Below are 20,278 nucleotides of genomic sequence, written 5' to 3'. Positions count from 1 at the left end.
ATATCATCACTGCATTATGTACCATGTAAAAATAAATTGCAGTTTCTTAGCACTTCCAAAACCTGCAATCTCTACCACCTAAAACAAAGTGATGTATGGGAGCATGTTCCTCTTCAAAATATGTACTATTTTGACTTGGAAATATATCCACATTCCTTTATTGTCAATGGGTGTAAATCTTGGAACTTCAGTAATGCAAGAAGATAGCTCACCAATTAGTGTTCAATCTCTGACATCCACTTACCAAAAATGTAATTAAAAGTCATCATGGAATAAGTTGCAAGGAGCTATTTTGTTCTTCCATGTGTTTCTGCTACTTGCTCAACAGAGGTTTCAGTGATCTGTAGTGAATTAAGTAGGTGTCTCATCTGAAGTTGGCACCTCTGACAATAGCCCTTTTCAAACTGACATCCCAGTAAATTGGCCATTTGGTCGGTGTCCTGGTTAAAGAAGCCGTTTTTGCTGTTCACACTGGGCTACTTTTAATTGGGACATTACATACTTTCACCTTGACCACAAGTCATCCCCAGGATAGGAGAGTCCACCTTCAACATTTTTGTCCTGCATACAACTTGCCCTTTTCACACTGGGTTAATTGGCATGCTAGCATCAGCTGACGTGGGGGATGTGAGTAATGGTTGAGGCTGTCAATCCCTGGCAAGAACACGAAAAAATAGTTCTTCAAGCTTGCCCCATCATTTAATAATTTTGGAATACAAGTTGACCAGTGTACAAGTCGAAGCTCCCTTTTTCAAACTCATTTTAAGGGTTTTATGGTATATCTGGTGTTCAAGTCAACCCCTATTTTCTGTTTACCTGAAGTGCATAAGATTTATAAGTTGACCCCAAAAGCTTGCGATGCCTGAGGTGGGCTGTTGACCACCATATACTTCGACCCTCATAGCGTGGATTGATCTGCTGGGCATTGGCTGGAGATGATTGCTATCATGGAAGGTCCATTGACAAGAGGCAGCACATGATGAAAATTTTCTGGCCCAGAAAATTTTTTTTTTTAAATTTTTTATTTTTCACACCTTATACCACATTGACCAAGATACATACATTTTCCTTTTCAAATATATACAGTGTCGTTTTCTTCCCCCCACCTCTTCCCATCCCACCCTCCCTACCTCCCCTCCCATTCATTTAAAGAACAGAATCTAAGATACATTAAACCCGTCAAACAATGTTGTCACTCAATAAAAATAAACAAGAAATTCCACTGAGTCAATTCTTTTCATTTCCTTCTCCTTCCGTTATTTTAGGTGGTAGATGTCCCCGGTAGGTTTTCTCTACTGTGTTTCATGTATGGCTCCCATATCTGTTCAAATATTTCAATATTATTTCTTAAATTATATGTTATTTTTTCTAATGGAATACATTTATTAATTTCTATATACCATTGTTGTATTCTCAAGTTATCTTCTAATTTCCAGGCTGACATAATATATTTTTTTGCTATGGCTAGAGCTATCATAACAAATCTTTTTTGTGCACCATCCAAATCAAGTCCAAATTCTTTGTTTTTTATGTTACTTAGGAGGAAGATCTCTGGGTTTTTTGGTATATTGTTTTCTGTAATTTTATTTGGTTTAGACCTTCCCAAAAATTTTTCACTTTCTCACATGTCCAGATTGCATGAATTGTTGTTCCCATTTCTTTTTTACAGTGAAAACATCTGTCTGATACTGTTGGGTCCCATTTATTTAACTTTTGAGGTGTGATGTATAGCCTGTGTATCCAGTTATATTGTATCATACGTAACCTCGTGTTTATTGTATTTCTCATAGTTCCAGAGCATAACTTCTCCCATGTTTCCTTCTTTATCTTTATGTTTAAATTTTGTTCCCATTTTTGTTTAGTTTCACCATTTGTTTCCTCATTCTCCTTTTCTTGCAGTTTAATATACATATTTGTTATAAATTTTTTGATTATCATTGTATCTGTAATCACATATTCAAAATGACTTCCCTCTGGTAACCTCAGTCTACTTCCCAATTTGTCCTTCAAGTAGGATCTCAGTTGGTAGTATGCCAACACTGTATCTTGAGTTATATTATACTTATCCTTCATTTGTTCAAAGGATAGTAATTTATTTCCTGAAAAACAATTTTCTATTCTTTTGATCCCTTTATTCTCCCATTCTCTAAAGGAAAGATTATCTATTGTAAAAGGGATTAACTGATTTTGTGTCAGTATTAGTTTTGGTAATTGATAATTTGTTTTATTCCTTTCTACATGAATCTTCTTCCAAATATTGAGCAGATGATGTAATACTGGAGAATTCCTATGTTTTACCAATTTTTCATCCCATTTATATAATATATGTTCAGGTATCTTCTCCCCTATTTTATCTAGTTCTAATCTAGTCCAATCTGGCTTTTCCCTTGTATGATAAAAAATCTGATAGGTATCTTAATTGTGCAGCTCTATAATAATTTTTAAAGTTTGGCAGTTGTAAACCTCCTTGTTTATACCATTCTGTTAATTTATCTAGTGCTATCCTTGGTTTCCCCCCTTTCCATAAAAATTTCCTTATTATTTTCTTTAACTCCTTGAAGAATTTCTCTGTCAAGTGTATTGGCAATGCCTGAAATAGGTATTGTATCCTTGGGAAAATGTTCATTTTAATACAATTTATCCTTCCTATTAGTGTTAGTGGTAAATCTTTCCAATGCTCTAAGTCGTCCTGTAAGTTTTTCATTAGTGGATAATAATTGAGTTTATATAGATGGCCGAGGTTTTTATTTATTTGTATACCTAGGTATCTTATTGCTTGCATTTGCCATCTAAATGTTGATTCTTTCTTAAATTTTGAGAAATCCGCAGTATTCATTGGCATTGCTTCACTTTTATTTGCGTTAATCTTGTAACCCGACGCTTCTCCATATTCCTTCAATTTCTTATGTAATTCTTTTATTGATAATTCTGGTTCTGTTAAGTATACTATAACGTCATCTGTAAATAAACTGATTTTATATTCCTTGTCTTTTATTTTTATCCCTTTTATTTTATTTTCTGTTCTTATCAATTCTGCTAGTGGTTCTATAGCTAACGCGAACAATAAGGGTGATAGTGGGCATCCCTGCCTTGTTGATCTGCTTAAGTTAAATTGCTTTGATATATATCCATTTACAGTCACTTTCGCCAATGGCCCCTTATATAATGCTTTAATCCAATTAATATACTTCTCTGGTAAACTGAATTTTTGTAATATTTTGAATAAATAATTCCATTCTACTCTGTCAAAGGCCTTCTCTGCATCTAAAGCAACTGCTGCTGTTGGCGCTTTACTCCCTTCTACTGCATGAATTAAGTTAATTTACAAATATTGTCTGTTGTTCATCTTTTTTTAATAAATCCAGTTTGGTCTAAATTTACTATTTTAGGTACATAGGTGGCTAATCTGTTTGCTAATAATTTAGCTATTATCTTGTAATCTGTGTTAAGTAAAGATATTGGTCTATATGACACTGGTGCGAGTGGATCTTTCCCTGTCTTTGGTATTACTGTAATTATTGGTGTTTTGCATGAATCTGGTAAGCTTTGTTTTGTCAATCTGGTTGATTACTTCCAGGAGGGGAGGAATTAATAAATCTTTAAATGTTTTATAGAATTCTATTGGGAATCCATCCTCTCCTGGTGTTTTATTATTTGGTAGTTTTTTTATTATCTCTTGTATTTCTACTATTTCAAATGGTTCTGTTAATTTATTTTGTTCCTCTATTTGTAATTTTGGTAGTTCAATTTTAGTTAAAAATTCATCTATTTTATCTTCTTTCCCTTCGTTTTCAGTTTGGTATAATTGTTCATAGAATTCTCTGAAGTTTTCATTAATCTCCGTTGGATTATATGTGATTTGTTTGTCTTTTTTCCTTGATGCCAATACCATTCTTTTAGCTTGTTCTGTCTTAAGCTGCCATGCTAGAATTTTGTGCGTTTTTTCCCCTAGCTCATAATATTTCTGCTTTGTCTTCATTATATTCTTCTACACCTTATATGTTTGTAGTGTTTCATATTTTATTTTTTTATCTGCCAATTCTCTTAGTTGTGTCTTCCTTCATTGCTAATTCTTTTTCTATATTTACTATTTCCCTTTCCGACTGCTCTGTTTCCTGATTGTAGTCCTTCTTCATCTTGGTTACATAACTTATTATTTGCCCTCTGATGAACGCTTTCATTGAGTCCCATAGTATAACCTTATCTTTCACTGATTCCATATTTATTTCAAAGTACATTTTAATTTGTCTTTCAATGAATTCTCTAAAATCCTGCCTTTTAAGTAGCATGGAATTTAATCTCCATCTTTACATTCTTGGAGGGATATCCTCTAACTCTATTGTCAATATCAAGGGTGAATGTTCCGATAATATTCTAGCTTTATATTCTGTTTTTCTTACTATGTCTTGCATACGAGCTGATAACAGGAATAGGTCTATTCTTGAGTATGTTTTATGTCTACCTGAATAATATGAATATTCCTTTTCCTTTGGGTGTTGTTTCCTCCATATATCCAAAAGTTGCATTTCTTCAATGGATTTAATTATAAATTTGGTTACTTTGTTCTTTCTGTTAATTCTTTTCCCAGTTTTATCCATATTTGAATCCAAATTAAGGTGGAAATCCCCTCCTATTAATATGTTCCCTTGCGTGTCTGCTATCTTCAAAAAAATATCTTGCATAAATTTTTGATCTTGTTCGTTAGGTGAATATACATTGAGTAAATTCCAAAACTCCGAATATATCTGACATTTTATCATTACATATCTCCCTGCTGGATCTATTATTTCCTCTTCTATTTTAATTGGTACATTTTTACTGATTAATATAGCTACTGCTCTAGCTTTTGAATTATATGAAGCTGCTGTTACATGTCCTACCCAATCTCTCTTTAATTTCTTATGCTCCATTTCAGTTAAATGTGTTTCTTGCACGAATGCTGTATCATTTTTTTCTTTTTTCAGTAAATTTAGCAGTTTCTTCCTTTTGATTTGGTTATGTATTCCATTAATATTTAAAGTCATAGTTCAACGTAGCCATTTCATACTTTGTTTATCTTCCCTTTCCGTTTCCTCATCATCACTTTTCCTTCTTATCAATTTCTGCTTTCTTGTTTTGAACACTTTATAAGACAACATTTCTAAAACATCAAACATTTCCCTTATTCTCCTATCTAAAATTTCTTTAACCCCATTCTCCCCTCCCCCTCCTGAGTTGCCCTTTATCCCTTGTCGGGCAACCACATCTCCCCTCTCTATTTGGATTTGCGAATTCACTCGCAAGCGTCAACTGATTTTGCAGTGACCGTAACTCCTCCCCCCCCAGCCCCACCACCCCCACCCCCCCCCCCCCCCGGAAAAGATTTCAATTTTCATATATAACATAACAATTACAGCACGGAAACAGGCCATTAGGCCCTTCTAGTCCGCACCGAACCAAACACCCCTTTCTAGTCCCACCTCCCTGCACAATGCCCATAACCCTCCATCTTCTTCTCATCCATATACCTGTCCAACCTTTTCTTAAATAATACAATTGACTCCGCCGCCACTACTTCTCCCGGAAGATCATTCCACACGGCTACCACTCTCTGAGTAAAGAAGATCCCCCTCATGTTACCTCTAAACCTCTGCCCCTTAATTCTTAACTCATGTCCTCTTGTCAGCGGGATTCGGCAGATTAACTGTCAGCAACAAAGGTCACTCTTTTAATTCCCTCCTTATTTCCTCTGTTCCCTTTCATTCCCTTATTAATTCTTATCTATACTCTATATATTTTCCTCTAAATATGGATACACTCATGTACACACATATATTCCTACACATCTATATATATAGATATATATACACCCATATACACACATACATATAGTTCATGGTCATTTTTACTCTCGTTATATGTCTTCATCTCTCTGCCTGTTTTGTCGTTGTTCTGCAAATTTTCGTGCTTCCTCCGGATCCGATAATAGTCTGTTTTGCTGCCCTGGAATAACTATTTTAAGTACCGCTGGGTACTTTAACATAAATTTATATCCTTTTATCCATAGGATCGTTTTTGCAGTATTAAACTCCTTTCTCTTCTTCAGGAGTTCAAAACTTATGTCTGGATAGAAAAAAATTTTTTGACCTTTGTATTCCAGTGGCTTTTTGTCTCTTATTTTCTTCATTGCTTTTTCCAATATATTTTCTTTTGTTGTATATCTTAACAATTTTACTAAAATGGATCTTGGTTTTTGGTGCGACTGTGGTTTCGGAGCTAATGTTCTATGTGCCCTTTCTATTTCCATTTCTTCCTGTAATTCTGGTCTTCCTAGGACCCTGGGGATCCAATCTTTTATAAATTCTCTCATATTCTTGCCTTCTTCATCTTCCTTAAGGCCCACTATCTTTATATTATTTCTTCTATTATAGTTTTCCATTATATCTATCTTCTGAGCTAACAGCTCTTGTGCCTCTTTAACTTTTTTATTAGATTCTTCTAATTTCTTTTTTAAGTCCTCTACTTCCATTTCTACGATTTTTTTTTGTTCTTCCACATTGTCCACTCTTTTTCCTATTTCTGACATGACCATCTCTACTTTATTCATTTTTTCTTCTGCACTTTTAATTCTTCTTTTTATTTCATTAAATTCTTGTAATTGCCATTCCTTTACTGATTCCATATATTCTTTAAAAAAAAATATATCCATTGTCTTGCCTTTCCCTTCTTCCATTTCTCTGTTGTTCTTCTTCTTCTTCCTCTGGGTTGGCCATCTGTTGTTTCTTTGTTTTCTTTTTACTCTCTTCTTTCTTGTTCTCATTGTTTTCTGTGTTCTCTTCCTGTTGCTGTGTTGCAGCTGTCATCCTCAGCTGTGGAGATCAACTCCTCAGCTGTTCCCCCCCTCCCGTCAGTGTGTTTTTTTTCATGCGCGGTTGCGCACTTTTACTCGGCTCCGCGAGCCATTTTTGTAGTCCCGAGCTCGGGACTTCCACTGACCTTAGGGAGCAGGCTTCTCTCTCCGCGGCAGGCCTCTTCGGACAGGTAAGGCCTTCACCTTCTTCCGACGTTCTTTCATCTTCTCTTCTTCCCGTGGCTTTCGACTTTTCTCTTTTCGCTGCCATTTTCTTTCCACCTTTACTTTTACTTTGTTTTAATTTTTATTCTTGTACCTTTGTGTTTTGTGTATTTTTTTTAAACTTTTCCGGAGAGGGCTGGAATTCCCTTACTGGCCGCTACTCCATCACGTGACTCCCTCCTGTTGCAAGAAAATTTGATGTGCACAAGAGATTGGAAGAAGAAAGAGAATTTAAGAAACACACCGAAAAGCAATCTTTGAAATTTTTATTTTTAAATTTTTCCAAAATACAGTATCACATCTGAAAAATCGATTCTTTTTATTATACTTTCACTTTCTTTTAGTATAGTTCACTTCTCAGATACAAACACTGTCAAAGGGAATGTTTTGAGAAAAGGAATCGCTCATTGGCCAGAGTTGGAAAATCACGTTGCTGAATGGGTGCGTGAACAGAGGCAAGATTGCTATATAGTCACCCGAAATAAAATAAGAACATTTGCACTGCAGTGGGCCAAGTTGCGCCCAGACCTCAGTAATGATTTTGAGGCTACAGTAGGCTGGTGCAATCATTTCATGAACAGGAAAAAGCTGGAATGACGCCAAAATCAAAATATTTGGATGGATTTTTTTATAGTTAAATGAGGTTGCTTATTCCAATATTTATTAATTCCTGATATAACTACAATAAAACCCATAGTATCCAGCACTTATGGGGATTGGTTGATGCCGAGTGTATTTTCTGGTTGCTGGGCTTGCACAGAACAAAGTTCACTTTCTTTCATGAATATAAACCTTAAAGCATTTTACTTTATTTTCAGTTACATTTTTTGAAAACATTTAACTGTCACAACATCTGCAAGTTCCTCCCTCTCCACAGAGCTACCCAAAGGACAAACAATAATACTAGATAATTAGCACCCCCCCCCCCCCCTCCTCAGTTTACAGATAAAGCCTCTGACCAGGGTGACTCTTACGAAGCCCCTGCTTAAAGGAAACACTTTAAGAGAGGCATCAATCAGCTCTTCATCCAGGTGACACCATTGCAGTTTCATTCAAACTGCTGTTATGAGCAAAGCACAACCAAGGCACTCCACTGGCTGAATATTTGCTCCCATCAGAAAACATTTAAAATTTCAAAATTGCATATTTTTTACCTATTATTTATTTTAATTTTTAAATTTTATTTTCCTATTTTTTTTTGCTGGTTGCTTGAGGCTGCCAGTTGTTTGAATTCCTGATATCAGGGGTTTATTGTATTTCTTTCATTGATAGAAAATAGGAGCTTGGTAGGTCATTTGTCCTTCAAGCCTTTTCTGCCTGATGGAGAAGAAAAATTTTCTCCAACTCAATTTTAAATGTCTTCTTCAGTATACTGAGAATGTAGTCCTTCATTCTGGACCCCAAACTAATGTACTAATCACATCCAGTTTGCCCAGCCCCCATCAGAATTTTGCATATTTCAACAAGACCCCTCTCATACCTCTAAACTCTGGTGAATACAAGACCATTGCACAATAACTATTCGTCCATTCAAGAATCAATCAATTGAACCTTTACTGCATTCACTCTCTGTCAGCTATATCCAGATGTATGATTGTAGCAAATATTCTTTCATTTTGCAGACCAGCTGATGTGGATTTTATCCAAGGCCTTTGGAAAAATCAAAATAGTTTATCAAATTTAAGCTTGTTTGTTCCAGAATACCTAGTACAGTGTGAATTATCTCAAACATTTCATATAGCCGTGTAAAGAGTGTAATTTATGGAATATAGGATTACAATGAAATGGGAGATGATTAGCAAGATCTCCTTGATAGTGCTCTTGGAGTATGAAGGAACCTGATGGCTGCCGGAAAGAAACTGTGTTTTACACCTCTTGGTGCATGCTTTCACACTCTTAAGCCTTCTCCCTGATGGGTCAAGGGAGAAGTGTATGTCTGAGGTGTGATGGGCCTTTCAGTTTGTTGGTGGCCTTTCCTGGGCAGTGGGAGATGTAGATGGAGGGAAAGGAAGTTTTAATTTATTAACTTCTGTAGTTTGATCTTGAACAGAGCAGCTATCATACCTTGCTATGATGTATCCAGCAAGTCTGCTTTCAATGGTTTACCTGTAAAATTTGTTGGAGGGAGGGGGACAACGCTGAATTTCATCTTCTAAGAAAGTCGAGGTGTTGGTGTTTTGTTGACTGTGCTAGTCCCACATTAGGCCATTAGAGATATTTATTCCTAAGAAATTATTGCTATCTACTCTTTCTACTTCAGTGTCATTAATGTGGACGGATTCTACCTGCTTTCCTCAATGTCTTGTCTTTGTCTTAGTGATGTTGGGAGAGGGTGTTATCTTTGCTTCATGCCATTAGACCACCATTCTTTTTCCTGTATTCCTTTCATTATTTGATACTTGGCAAATTTCATGAAGTTTGAATGTTATTTAGCTGTCCACTCATGGATGGAGAGAGTATGTATCCCTGAGGAGCAGTGTTGAGTGTGTTCTGTTGCAGGCTTCTGCTATTCTTTATTTTATATGTTATATTTTGGAGAATTACTTTGGGGGGGGAGGGGTTTGGAAAAGGGAAAGACATTCACAGATAACAATATTTTAAACAGGACAATCTGGCACCTAAGCTAAAGCCATAAAACCAGAGTTCTCAATTGAAAGGAACCGTCTGTTCAAACAGAAGACCATATGACTCGTGGTTTTTGTGAAATTGAAACTTAAAAAAAAGTATTGATGAAGCAAGACATGTGATTAAGACTTTTTAGTTCATCAGAAAGTCACTTGGTTAGCGAATTAAAGTGACTTCAGGGAAGATGGTCACTTCTGCTGCTTCTCCTCATTTTTCCTCATTACAGGAGAGCAGTGATACTGTGGCCATTGTAATGATCATTTTTGATTGACCCATATCTGGATAAAAGAAGCAAGAGAATTCTAATTCATGGAAACATCACATTGTGGAAGTCACAAGTTTTGTAATGCCTACGCAAGGAAGAGGGAAGTTGTAACAATCCTTCGTATGAAGGAACATTTCTTTGAAAGCAACGCGATAAGAATTTGAATTTTGAGAATTCTGATGACTTGGTGTCTCATGTACTTCATAATTACTTCTGAACGTCAGTTTAAAGATTCTGAGTTTCAACACAAAATTTCTAAGACTGCACTTTGAATTGACTTCAGAATTGTGCCTAAGCTGTAATAGTTTGGGTATTTGTCTTGGGTAAACTTATACCTCTCATTTTGTTCGTTTTAGATTGGTCACAGTGTTTGAGCTACCGAAAGAAAATAGACACACACACACCGAGAGCAGTTCAGTTTATACAAGGCTTTGTTAAATGAAAAGCTGAATTCACACTACAATATGCAAGCCCTTCCCAATTATACTTATCAACGCCTGGACTGGTCCCAACTGCCAAAGCGAGGTAACGACTGCACACTTGTAGCAGGTTGTCGGGGCGCCGGTCGGTAGCAGCTTCTCTACCTCCCTCGACCGGGAAGTTATTTGGACTCTTGAAGTTCTTCTTCTTGCTGAGATGTTGCCATCTCTTGGAGAGTCTCAAACTTCCCAAAAGTTGTTTACTTTAGATCTTATCTCTTTGAACAAAAATTATCTTCAAGGTCTGACAGTCTGCGACCAACAAAAGAAAAATTCATCTCTGGGCCTCATGGTGGAAGTTGGATAATGTCTACTGATTCATATGCATCCCTGGGCCCCATAGTGTAAATTAGATAATGTCTTCTGATTCAACTGCATCCTGGGCCCCATGGTGGAATTTAGGTGTGTCTACTAAATATGCTGAATGGGCCCATTCAGAGCCAGCTCTTCAGCGCTTGACGTCCTGCTTTGCGGAAACTGCCAAAATGTTTGGCCTGGAAGTCAGCCTGAAGAAAACTGAGGTCCTCCATCAGCCAGCTCCCCACCATGACTACCAGCCCCCCCACATCTCCATCGGGCACACAAAACTCAAAACGGTCAACCAGTTTACCTATCTCGGCTGCACCATTTCATCAGATGCAAGGATCGACAATGAGATAGACAACAGACTCGCCAAGGCAAATAGCGCCTTTGGAAGACTACACAAAAGAGTCTGGAAAAACAACCAACTGAAAAACCTCACAAAGATAAGCGTATACAGAGCCGTTGTCATACCCACACTCCTGTTCGGCTCCGAATCATGGGTCCTCTACCGGCACCACCTACGGCTCCTAGAACGCTTCCACCAGCGTTGTCTCCGCTCCATCCTCAACATCCATTGGAGCGCTCACACCCCTAACGTCGAGGTACTCGAGATGGCAGAGGTCGACAGCATCGAGTCCACGCTGCTGAAGATCCAGCTGCGCTGGATGGGTCACGTCTCCAGAATGGAGGACCATTGCCTTCCCAAGATCGTATTATATGGCGAGCTCTCCACTGGCCACCGTGACAGAGGTGCACCAAAGAAAAGGTACAAGGACTGCCTAAAGAAATCTCTTGGTGCCTGCCACATTGACCACCGCCAGTGGGCTGATAACGCCTCAAACCGTGCATCTTGGCGCCTCACAGTTTGGCGGGCAGCAGCCTCCTTTGAAGAAGACCGCAGAGCCCACCTCACTGACAAAAGGCAAAGGAGGAAAAACCCAACACCCAACCCCAACCAACCAATTTTCCCTTGCAACCGCTGCAATCGTGTCTGCCTGTCCCGCATCGGACTGGTCAGCCACAAACGAGCCTGCAGCTGACGTGGACTTTTTTTACCCCCTCCATAAATCTTCGTCCGCGAAGCCAAGCCAAAGAAAGAAAAGAAGAACTAAATATGCATCCTGGGCCTCATGGTGTAAATTGGATTATGTCTGCTGATTCTAAACAAGCAGGTTCTCAGCCTTGCAGCTGCAGAAGTAAAAAACAGTTTAAATCTTCCATTAACAGTATTCCACACACATATACACATACATTTATGCATAGTTGGGGTTAAGTTTAGATTTAATCTCCGGTATGTTTTTTTGAACAGTGGGAGAAAACCCATACTGACATGTGAAGAACATACAAACTCCTTTCAGACAGTGTGGAATTCGAACCCTGGTCCTGATCACTGTTGTTGGACAGCGTTGTCCTTACCGCTAAGCTAATCATGCCTCCCTTTTATTATTGGCTGTCAAAGATGGCCACATTGAGCCAAACATTGGCTTTGCTATAAAAAGTATGCTGTTTAATTTCTGAGTTTCTCCATAATTATGTTTTTACTTCAATCACTGCATCTGGCAGACTTTTATGATTTATACACTGAGTCAAAGTCATTCCACGAAGAGGAAGATTTATGTTTTCTCATTCCTGCAAACCTTCCAAATAAATTGCAAATAGGATTCTCTGGCACATTTGGTGTTTCAGGATTAACAGTAATACACAGTTCTATATTTCCTTACAATATCGAAGGGAAGGAGGTCAATTGAATCATCAGCTCTATATGGCTCTCAGAGCAATCCCATTACCCCAGTAATTTTCCCTTCAGTATATTCTTCCCATATTCATATCAAATTTCCCCAGTTTCTCAAACTCATCCACACATTTGAGGTAATCCACACTGGTGAATTCACTTTCTGACCACTGTATATTTGATGTTACCAATCTTCACTGATTACAGTCTATTAGATGGGAAGTCAAGGATCCAGGTGATATTCTCTGGTTCTTCCCTGTCAAATTTTCTAAATGCTCCTTAATAAAGCTCCTCTAGGTTTGTTAAACTTAATTTCCTTTTCACAAATCTATGTTGACTTTTCTAAATATTCTGTAATCTCATTCTTTATAATGAACATTATCATTTTTCCTACCACTAACATTAAGTCAACTAGCCCATAGTTCCCTGTTTTCTTTAATTCTTAATTTTGGATGGAAACCACTTGTATTTTGATAAAAGCTTGGATGGTCAGATAGTGAATGATATGGTTGAAATCTGGAACAGAATCACAGCAGGGAAGAATGTACTTCAGCCCTCCAGTCCATTATCTTTGTCTTACGGCTCCGAATCATGGGTCCTCTACCAGCATCACCTACGGCTCCTAGAACGCTTCCATCGGCGCGGTCTCCGCTCCATCCTCAACATTCATTGGAATGACTTCATCACCAACATCGAAGTACTCGAGTTGGCAGAGTCCGCAAGCATCGAATCCATGCTGCTGAAGACCCAACTGCGCTGGGTGGGTCACGTCTCCAGAATGGAGGGCCGTCGCCTTCCCAAGATCGTGTTCTATGGCGAGCTCTCCACTGGCCACCGAGTCAGGGGTGCACCAAAGAAGAGGTACAAGGACTGCTTAAAGAAATCTCTTGGTGCCTGCCACATTGACCACCGCCAGAGGGCTGATCTCGCCTCCAACCGTGCATCTTGGCGCCTCACAGTTCAGTGGGCAGCAACCTCCTTTGAAGAAGACCGCAGAGCCCACCTCACTGACAAAAGACAAAGGAGGAAAAACCCAAACCCAACCCACCAATTTTCCCTTGTAACCGCTGCAACCGTGCCTGCCTGTCCCGCATTGGACTTGTCAGTCACCAGCGAGCCTGCAGCAGACGTGAACATACCCCTCCATAAATCTTCGTCCGCGAAGCCAAGCCAAAGAAGAAGAACAGTAATCTAGTCATCCCATAGTTCTCCCTCTTTATTTCCTACTGCAATTGAATAGGTCTCTTCTGCCACTTGGCATTCTATTTCAGGTTCTAACCACTGTTTGTTTGTTTTTTTTATAAAAATCCCTACTTTAGCAATAAAAACAATTTGTCTACATTGTCCAGGTCCTTGATTTTTGAAATATCTCAAGATTCTTTCAAAAACCATTGTTTCAAACACATCCCAGGCTTTTCTAGTGAATCCTCTGGGATCATTTTGTTAGCTCTAATTTGTATCCTTCCAAATATACAATGTAATGTTTTGTAAAGAAACATAATTCATTTTTTTTAAACTTGCAACAAAATAAGTTAATTAATGTGTTAATGTATTTGATGTATTTGAATCAACATCAATGTAAACTAGAAAGTCCCTTCTACAAATCCAGCAAATGCAGAAGTTTGTGACTTCTCTTTACCATCACATTAGATTTTTTGTATTGTAATTGAAGAAAGGGATCTGATACAAAGCATGTTGACTATAATTCATTGGTGTTTTGTGCTTGACTGGACAGAAGATTTTATCAAGATTCCTTTATTGTCATGTAATGAAACAGGTGTGCTATTACACAAAATTGGCTTTTGGTCTGCTCTAATGCAGATAGATTCGCCATCAGCTGAAATTGTTGGGCCCCTTTTTACAGTCGAGATGCAAAAGAGAGTACTCCCAGAGTTACTGTGTCCATAGCTTCGCTTCCAATGCTCCCACAGTGTCTGCTGCCACATAGACTAAACCATCAGCAATCTGAGCTCCAGATCCAAATCTCTGATATGATCAGGAAGCCTTCAGTACCCTTGGCACCCGCTTGCTTCTAGGTTCAAATACCTGGTACCCCTTCAATCAGACTTCAGCAGTCCGCAGCCTAGTGTGAGTCCTTTGACTGCAGTCACCAGTAGCTCGCAGCCTGCGTGGGTTCCTCACCTCAAGTCACCAACAGCCAAAGAAATAAAACAAATTATCAATTACCAAAACTAATATTGACGCAAAATAAGCTACTCCCTTTTACAATAGACAACCTTGCCTTTAGAAAATGGGAAAAAAAAGGGATTAAAAGAATAGAAAATTGTTTTTCAGGAAGTAGATTCTTATCCTTTGAACAAATGAGAGATAAGTACAATATAACTGGAGATACAGCGCTGGCATATTACCAACTGAGATCCTACTTGAAAGATAAATTAGGAAGCAATTTGAGTTTACCAGAGGGAAGTAACCTTGAATATGTGATTACAGATACAATGTTAATCAAAAGATATATAACAAATATGTATATTAAACTGCAAGAAAAGGAGAATGAGGAAACAAATGGTAAAACTAAACAAAAATGGGAACAAGATTTAAATATAAAGATAAAAAAGGAAACATGGGAGAAATTATGTTCTGGAACGATGAGAAATACAATAAATACGAGGCTACGTATGATACAATATAATTGGTTACACAGACTATACATTACACCGCAAAAGTTAAATAAATGGGACCCAACAGTATCTGATAGATGTTTTCGATGTAAAAAAGAAAGGGGAACAACAATTCATGCAATCTGGACATGTGAGAGAGTAGAAAAATTTTGGGATGATCTCAATCAGATATTAAATAAAATAACAGAAAACAATATACCAAAGAATCCAGAGATCTTTCTCCTAAGCAACATAAAAAACAAAGAATTTGGAATTGATTTGGAGGATGCACAAAAAAGATTTGTTAAGATAGCCCTAGCCGTAGCAAAAAAATGTATTATGTCAACCTGGAAATTGGAAGATAATTTGAAAATACAACAATGGTATATAGAAATGAATAAATGTATTCCATTAGAAAAAATAACATATAGTTTAAGAAATAATATTGAAATATTCGAACAAGCATGGGAGCCTTACATTAAATACAATAGCGAAAACCTACCGGGGACAAACATTACCTAAGTTGATGGAAGGAGAAGGAAAGAAAAGAATGGACTCAGTAGAATTTCTGGTGTATTTTTGTTGAATGACAACATTGTCTGACTGGCTTAATGCAACCTAGATTGTATACCTAAAATGGATGAGGGGGGGGGGGTGGGGGGGGGTGGCTTGGGAGGAGGGAGGGGGGGGAGAAAAAGTCACTGTATATGTGTGAAAAAGAAAAAGTGTATATCACGGCTAATGTGATTTATGGTGTGAAAAATAAAAAATTTAAAAAAAAAAGTCACCAACAGCCTACCACCTGTATGCACTTAAGCTACAGAACCCTTCTCTGGTCTGCCGCCATGGACACCATCCCAAAGAGTCTTCTCCATGTCAACAGGGGATGGGTTCTGTTTCTTGGTGCCCTCCCTGCGCTAGTCCTCTGTTCCTCTGGAATCTGTAAACTCTTAAGGCTCCTGCTGAACACAGGTGCTTCAAAGAAAGCTACAGCATAGAAGAGGTCATTTGGGCTCTCTATCTCTAGTCTGTGGCAACTTGGGCCCAGATCCCGCAGTTACAGATTTTAAAATAATCCACTGTTGGCTCCTTTAACAGGCTGTTTAAAGCCTATACAGATCTATCGGTAGTTGTATCAGGTGGTAGAACTCTGCAGAGGAGTGCTGTCTCCGCTCTCTGTGGGTCCACAACAGCCATTTTTATCATCCTTTTATTATCCTTGCTGTCTATTTTAACAGTTTGAATTGTCATCTGTGTGTAAATGTGCTGTGCTTATAAATTTAAACCTATGTTCAAATATTCAGCAGAAATATATTGACCTTGACATTTCTAATGAACTGCTGAATGCAAATTAAAATAGGAATTACTTATTCCTTTTTGTAGCATGAAGATGCCCTGGCACAGCAGGCGTTTGACGATGCCAGACGAAGAGCCAGAGATTTTGAAGATCGGGAGAGATCTCACCGGGAGGACATGGAGGTGAGAGGTTAGGACATTTCTTATAAGGTTATGGGTTGTGGGAGGGTGGGAGTGGGGGGGAATTGGACCATTAATCTGCAGGTGTTTGTGTTTTCTGGAAATTCAAGAAAAATTATTAGAGACAAGACTGCAAATGCTAGAACCAGGAGCACAAAATACTGCTGCAAGTCCAGCAGCATCAGTGGAGGCAACAGGATAATTGGTGTCGGTTTGACATCTTGCATCAGATCGACGTAGTGTGGAGATGGCCAGTGTGAAGAAGTGAGGTGAGGAAGGATAGGCAATAGTGAATCCAGGTTTATAAATAAGTGTAGTACTTTATTTTTCTCCATTGTATGTATTTGTCCAGCCTGATCACCTTTAAAATGCATACTTATTCTTTGTCAGGATTTATTCAACTTGTTTTTTTTTTGCCTCCTTATATAGAAGCATTTTGCACTCGTTCTATACCGATATTAAAGATCTCAAATTTACTTTGTTTAAAAGAATTTGGAGAACTTCATTTTTCTATGGTTATGCTTTATTTTAAATGCATGATCTTTGAAATGTCGTTTGGTTTGTCATGGTATTTCCTGGAGGAATTATTGCAAAGCCCTTCTGTAGTTCATCCTTGCGTTACAATCTAATGGCAGCTCACCTGCACTTGTTGAAACTTTGATTTATATGTCTGTCTTAAGTCTCAAATTTCTCTTCCATTTGTACTTCACGTTTATGCAAATAACCAATTTGGTGGGCAAGTGCCCAATAAATGCTAATAAATTTAGTAATTGATCCACTACTTCAAGTATTGCCATATTAAAATGGTTAAATATATTAAAGCAAACTTTTAAATTAAACCAACTGTATTTGATCAATTAGATTCTTGTTAGTAATTGAGTATTATACAGTGGTTGTATGCTTCCTGGCTCAATATGTGCTCCTGTTTTTAAAAAGCAAAAAAAAAAATCAAATGTTTCCGTGCTTAAATTGACTTAATTTCTTAAGTGAGACATAAATAACTTGGTGTTGTTTACACATCGGCCCACTATCTCCAGCAGAAATTGCAACCTCACCTTTTGCTGCTGTATATAGTGGTAACTTTGAAAAAACTTGTGTAAGATACAAGAGTTTGTTGAATCATTGTGCTTTTTTTATTGCTCTATTCTACCTTTCCTCCAAACACCATGATTTGTGAATTTCTATATCTTTCCAACAATTTCTGCTATTCAATTTCCAGAGTTCACATAATTTTTTAAAACGAGTTCTTGGTGTAAAGCTTATTTGGTTAACATAATATAATGTGAATGCTTTCAGTTACATTCATAGAGTTGTACAGTATGAAAATATGCCCTTCAGCCCAACTTGCCCATGCTGAACAAGTTGTCCATCTGAGCTCGTTCTGTGCGGGTGGATTGGCCCCTGTCACTCAAAACCTTCACATGTACCTGTCTAAAAGCCTTTTAAATTTTATTTACAACATGGTAGAAGCCAATTCTGGCCATTGAGCCCCTGTGCTGCCCAATTACACCCAACTGACCTACAACCCCACACATCTTTGGAGGGTGGGAGGAAATGTAAGCACATGGGGGAAAATCCATTGCAGGCATGGGGGAAAATCCATTGCAGGCATGGGGAGAATGGAGAAACACCTTGCATGATGCTGGATTCAAACCCAGGTTGTTGGCTCTATAATAGTGTCACGCTAACCTTGCTGTCTATTTTAACAGTTTGAATTGTCATCGGTTTGTAAATTGTTCTTTTAAATATTCTCTTCTTCCCCACCTACCCCAACCATATGCCTATGCCCATCCTCAAGTTTCCTGGGGGCAAGACTGTGACTATTAACTATGCATATTACCATGATTTTGTTGAGACAGCACTCAGCCTCCAACACTTGGGGAGAGGGGAGAATGTTTTACTCTATTGATCCTCTCCTTGTAGCTCAAGCTCTCCAGGCCAGTAACGTTATTGTGGATCTTTTTTGTCCACCAGTTTAATGACAGCAGCCTTTATTATAGCATGGTGACCTGACTGCATACTGTATTCTAAATGTGGTCGTACCACCATCTTGTACAGCTAATACCTGACATCCCAACTCCTGTACTCAATAACCTGACTGATGAAGGCAAGCATGCCAATTGTCATCTTCACCCTCTATCTGTGTCGCCACTTTCAGGAAACTATATTGCAGAACCTATAGGTCTCTCAGTTCTACACCACCGTGCCCTATAATTTGCTGTGCAAGGATTGACCTGCTAAAATGTACTCCATCTGCCTTTCCATTCCTCTACCTGCTGATTCAAGAATTCATTGTAATGTTGGATCACTTTATTGTCCATTTATCACCACCAACTTGATTCATCTGCATTCTCCAGATTGTTTATATTAATAATGAACCAGTGTGGACCCAACACTGATATCTGTCGCACACTTATCATGGGCCTCCAATCTGGGAAAACAACCTTTCATCACTACCTCGATCTTTTACTGCCAAGCTAATTTTCTGTTCAATTGGCTAACTTACCCTAGATCTGTGCCTTCCAGACCAGCTTATTGTGTTTTTTTGGTCGAAGGTCTTCCTAACATCCGGGGTCAGTGCCAAAACGAATGTTACAACAGGGTATTAGCATATTAGACGGGGCACAGTGGAATGCTCATAAACTTGCTCAGTGTTAATTTGCTGCAATGATCTTGGCTCTGATTAGTAAAATAAAAGCACAGGTTTTAAAACACAAGAAGCTGGGGAGAATCAGTAGGTCAGACAGCATACAGAAAATTAGTCAGTCAATATTTTAGGTTGGGATCCTTTATCAAGATTCAATCAAGAATTCTGACCAAACCATTAACTGATTATTTCTCTCCATGGATGCTGCCGGACGAGTCCCTCTAGCTTCTTATTGCTAACTCATAGATTCCAACATCTGTAGTTCTTGAGCTTCTCTTGTTTGAAATGGTTTGGTGAAGATGAAATATTGCAGAGAATGGTATTCTTTTAATGGGTATGTAAATAGATATGTAAACTGGCATTGCACTTGATTAGTTCCTGGTGTCGTCATTTGAATGTTCTCTACCAATCTTTTGTCATGACTAATTAACCTTGACCTCTAATCCCTAGATTCCCTTTGTACCCACAAATCCATTGGTCCCTCCCTTTGCTCCAAGCTAATAAAAGAATCCACAGACCTTTGGAATACTTAATTACAAAGATTTGCAAATCTCAATTTTAAAAAAATATAATTTGCAAATAGTTTACACATTTTGTTTTTGTTTTAGGCAACTTTATCCAAGCACTTGTTTTACTTTATTGCAGCCATACCAGAAGCATTCAGATGCACGTCTAACCTGGTGTGGTGCAAGCTCCAAAAACAAATTCCCCAGCAAACTATTGCACCATTGAGGTTCATATAGAAACTAGCAGAGAGTGCAGGCAGGAAACAAAAAAAAAATCCAAACCATTATGTTCATTTGATTGAATTAAAATTAAAATTTAAAGATCTTAGAATAGCTTTTCTAATTGGATTGATAAATTTGACTTTCTGATTGCCATTATTTATTTATTGTGCAAGTTTCTCCACAAAGAGGGTCTTTGTGGTCTCGACCTGCACTTGGTTTCATAGGTATCAGCTGTGGAAGGGCAATGGTAATTGTTTACCTCTTAGTAAAGTGGCAGGAAAATTATATCCATCTTGATTCATTTTCACATTTGCTAGTATTTAAGTTTACTATAGAAGCATATTTGCAGGG

General features: G+C 38.0%; 1 protein-coding gene and 1 long non-coding RNA gene across 7 annotated transcripts in view; one reads left to right on the top strand and one right to left on the bottom strand.

The window, feature by feature from the left end:
* The window catches only part of cbfb (core-binding factor subunit beta), an 89,913-nt gene that overhangs the window by 66,577 nt on the left and 3,058 nt on the right, over positions 1–20,278 (top strand). For 2 of the 3 annotated variants that reach the window (XM_069901182.1, XM_069901180.1), the window contains one exon: positions 16,460–16,555. In XM_069901182.1, coding sequence (XP_069757283.1) covers positions 16,460–16,555 — 96 coding nt within the window. Of the gene's footprint in view, positions 1–16,459; positions 16,563–20,278 lie in introns of all 3 variants that reach the window. The other variant, XM_069901181.1, reaches the window with a different exon arrangement.
* The window catches only part of LOC138744667 (uncharacterized), a 41,435-nt gene continuing 22,353 nt past the window's right edge, over positions 1,197–20,278 (bottom strand). The window contains exon 4 of one of the 4 annotated variants that reach the window (XR_011345688.1): positions 1,197–1,321. This is a non-coding gene — a long non-coding RNA (uncharacterized lncRNA). Of the gene's footprint in view, positions 1,322–7,374; positions 8,705–11,813; positions 11,915–13,612; positions 14,601–20,278 lie in introns of those variants that run through there. The other 3 variants (XR_011345685.1, XR_011345684.1, XR_011345687.1) reach the window with 3 other exon arrangements.

Source organism: Narcine bancroftii, chromosome 10 (assembly GCF_036971445.1).
Source record: "Narcine bancroftii isolate sNarBan1 chromosome 10, sNarBan1.hap1, whole genome shotgun sequence".
Lineage (NCBI taxonomy): Eukaryota > Metazoa > Chordata > Chondrichthyes > Torpediniformes > Narcinidae > Narcine > Narcine bancroftii.
Note: the sequence above shows the minus strand (reverse complement) of the source record. Positions and strands in the feature narration are given on the sequence as shown.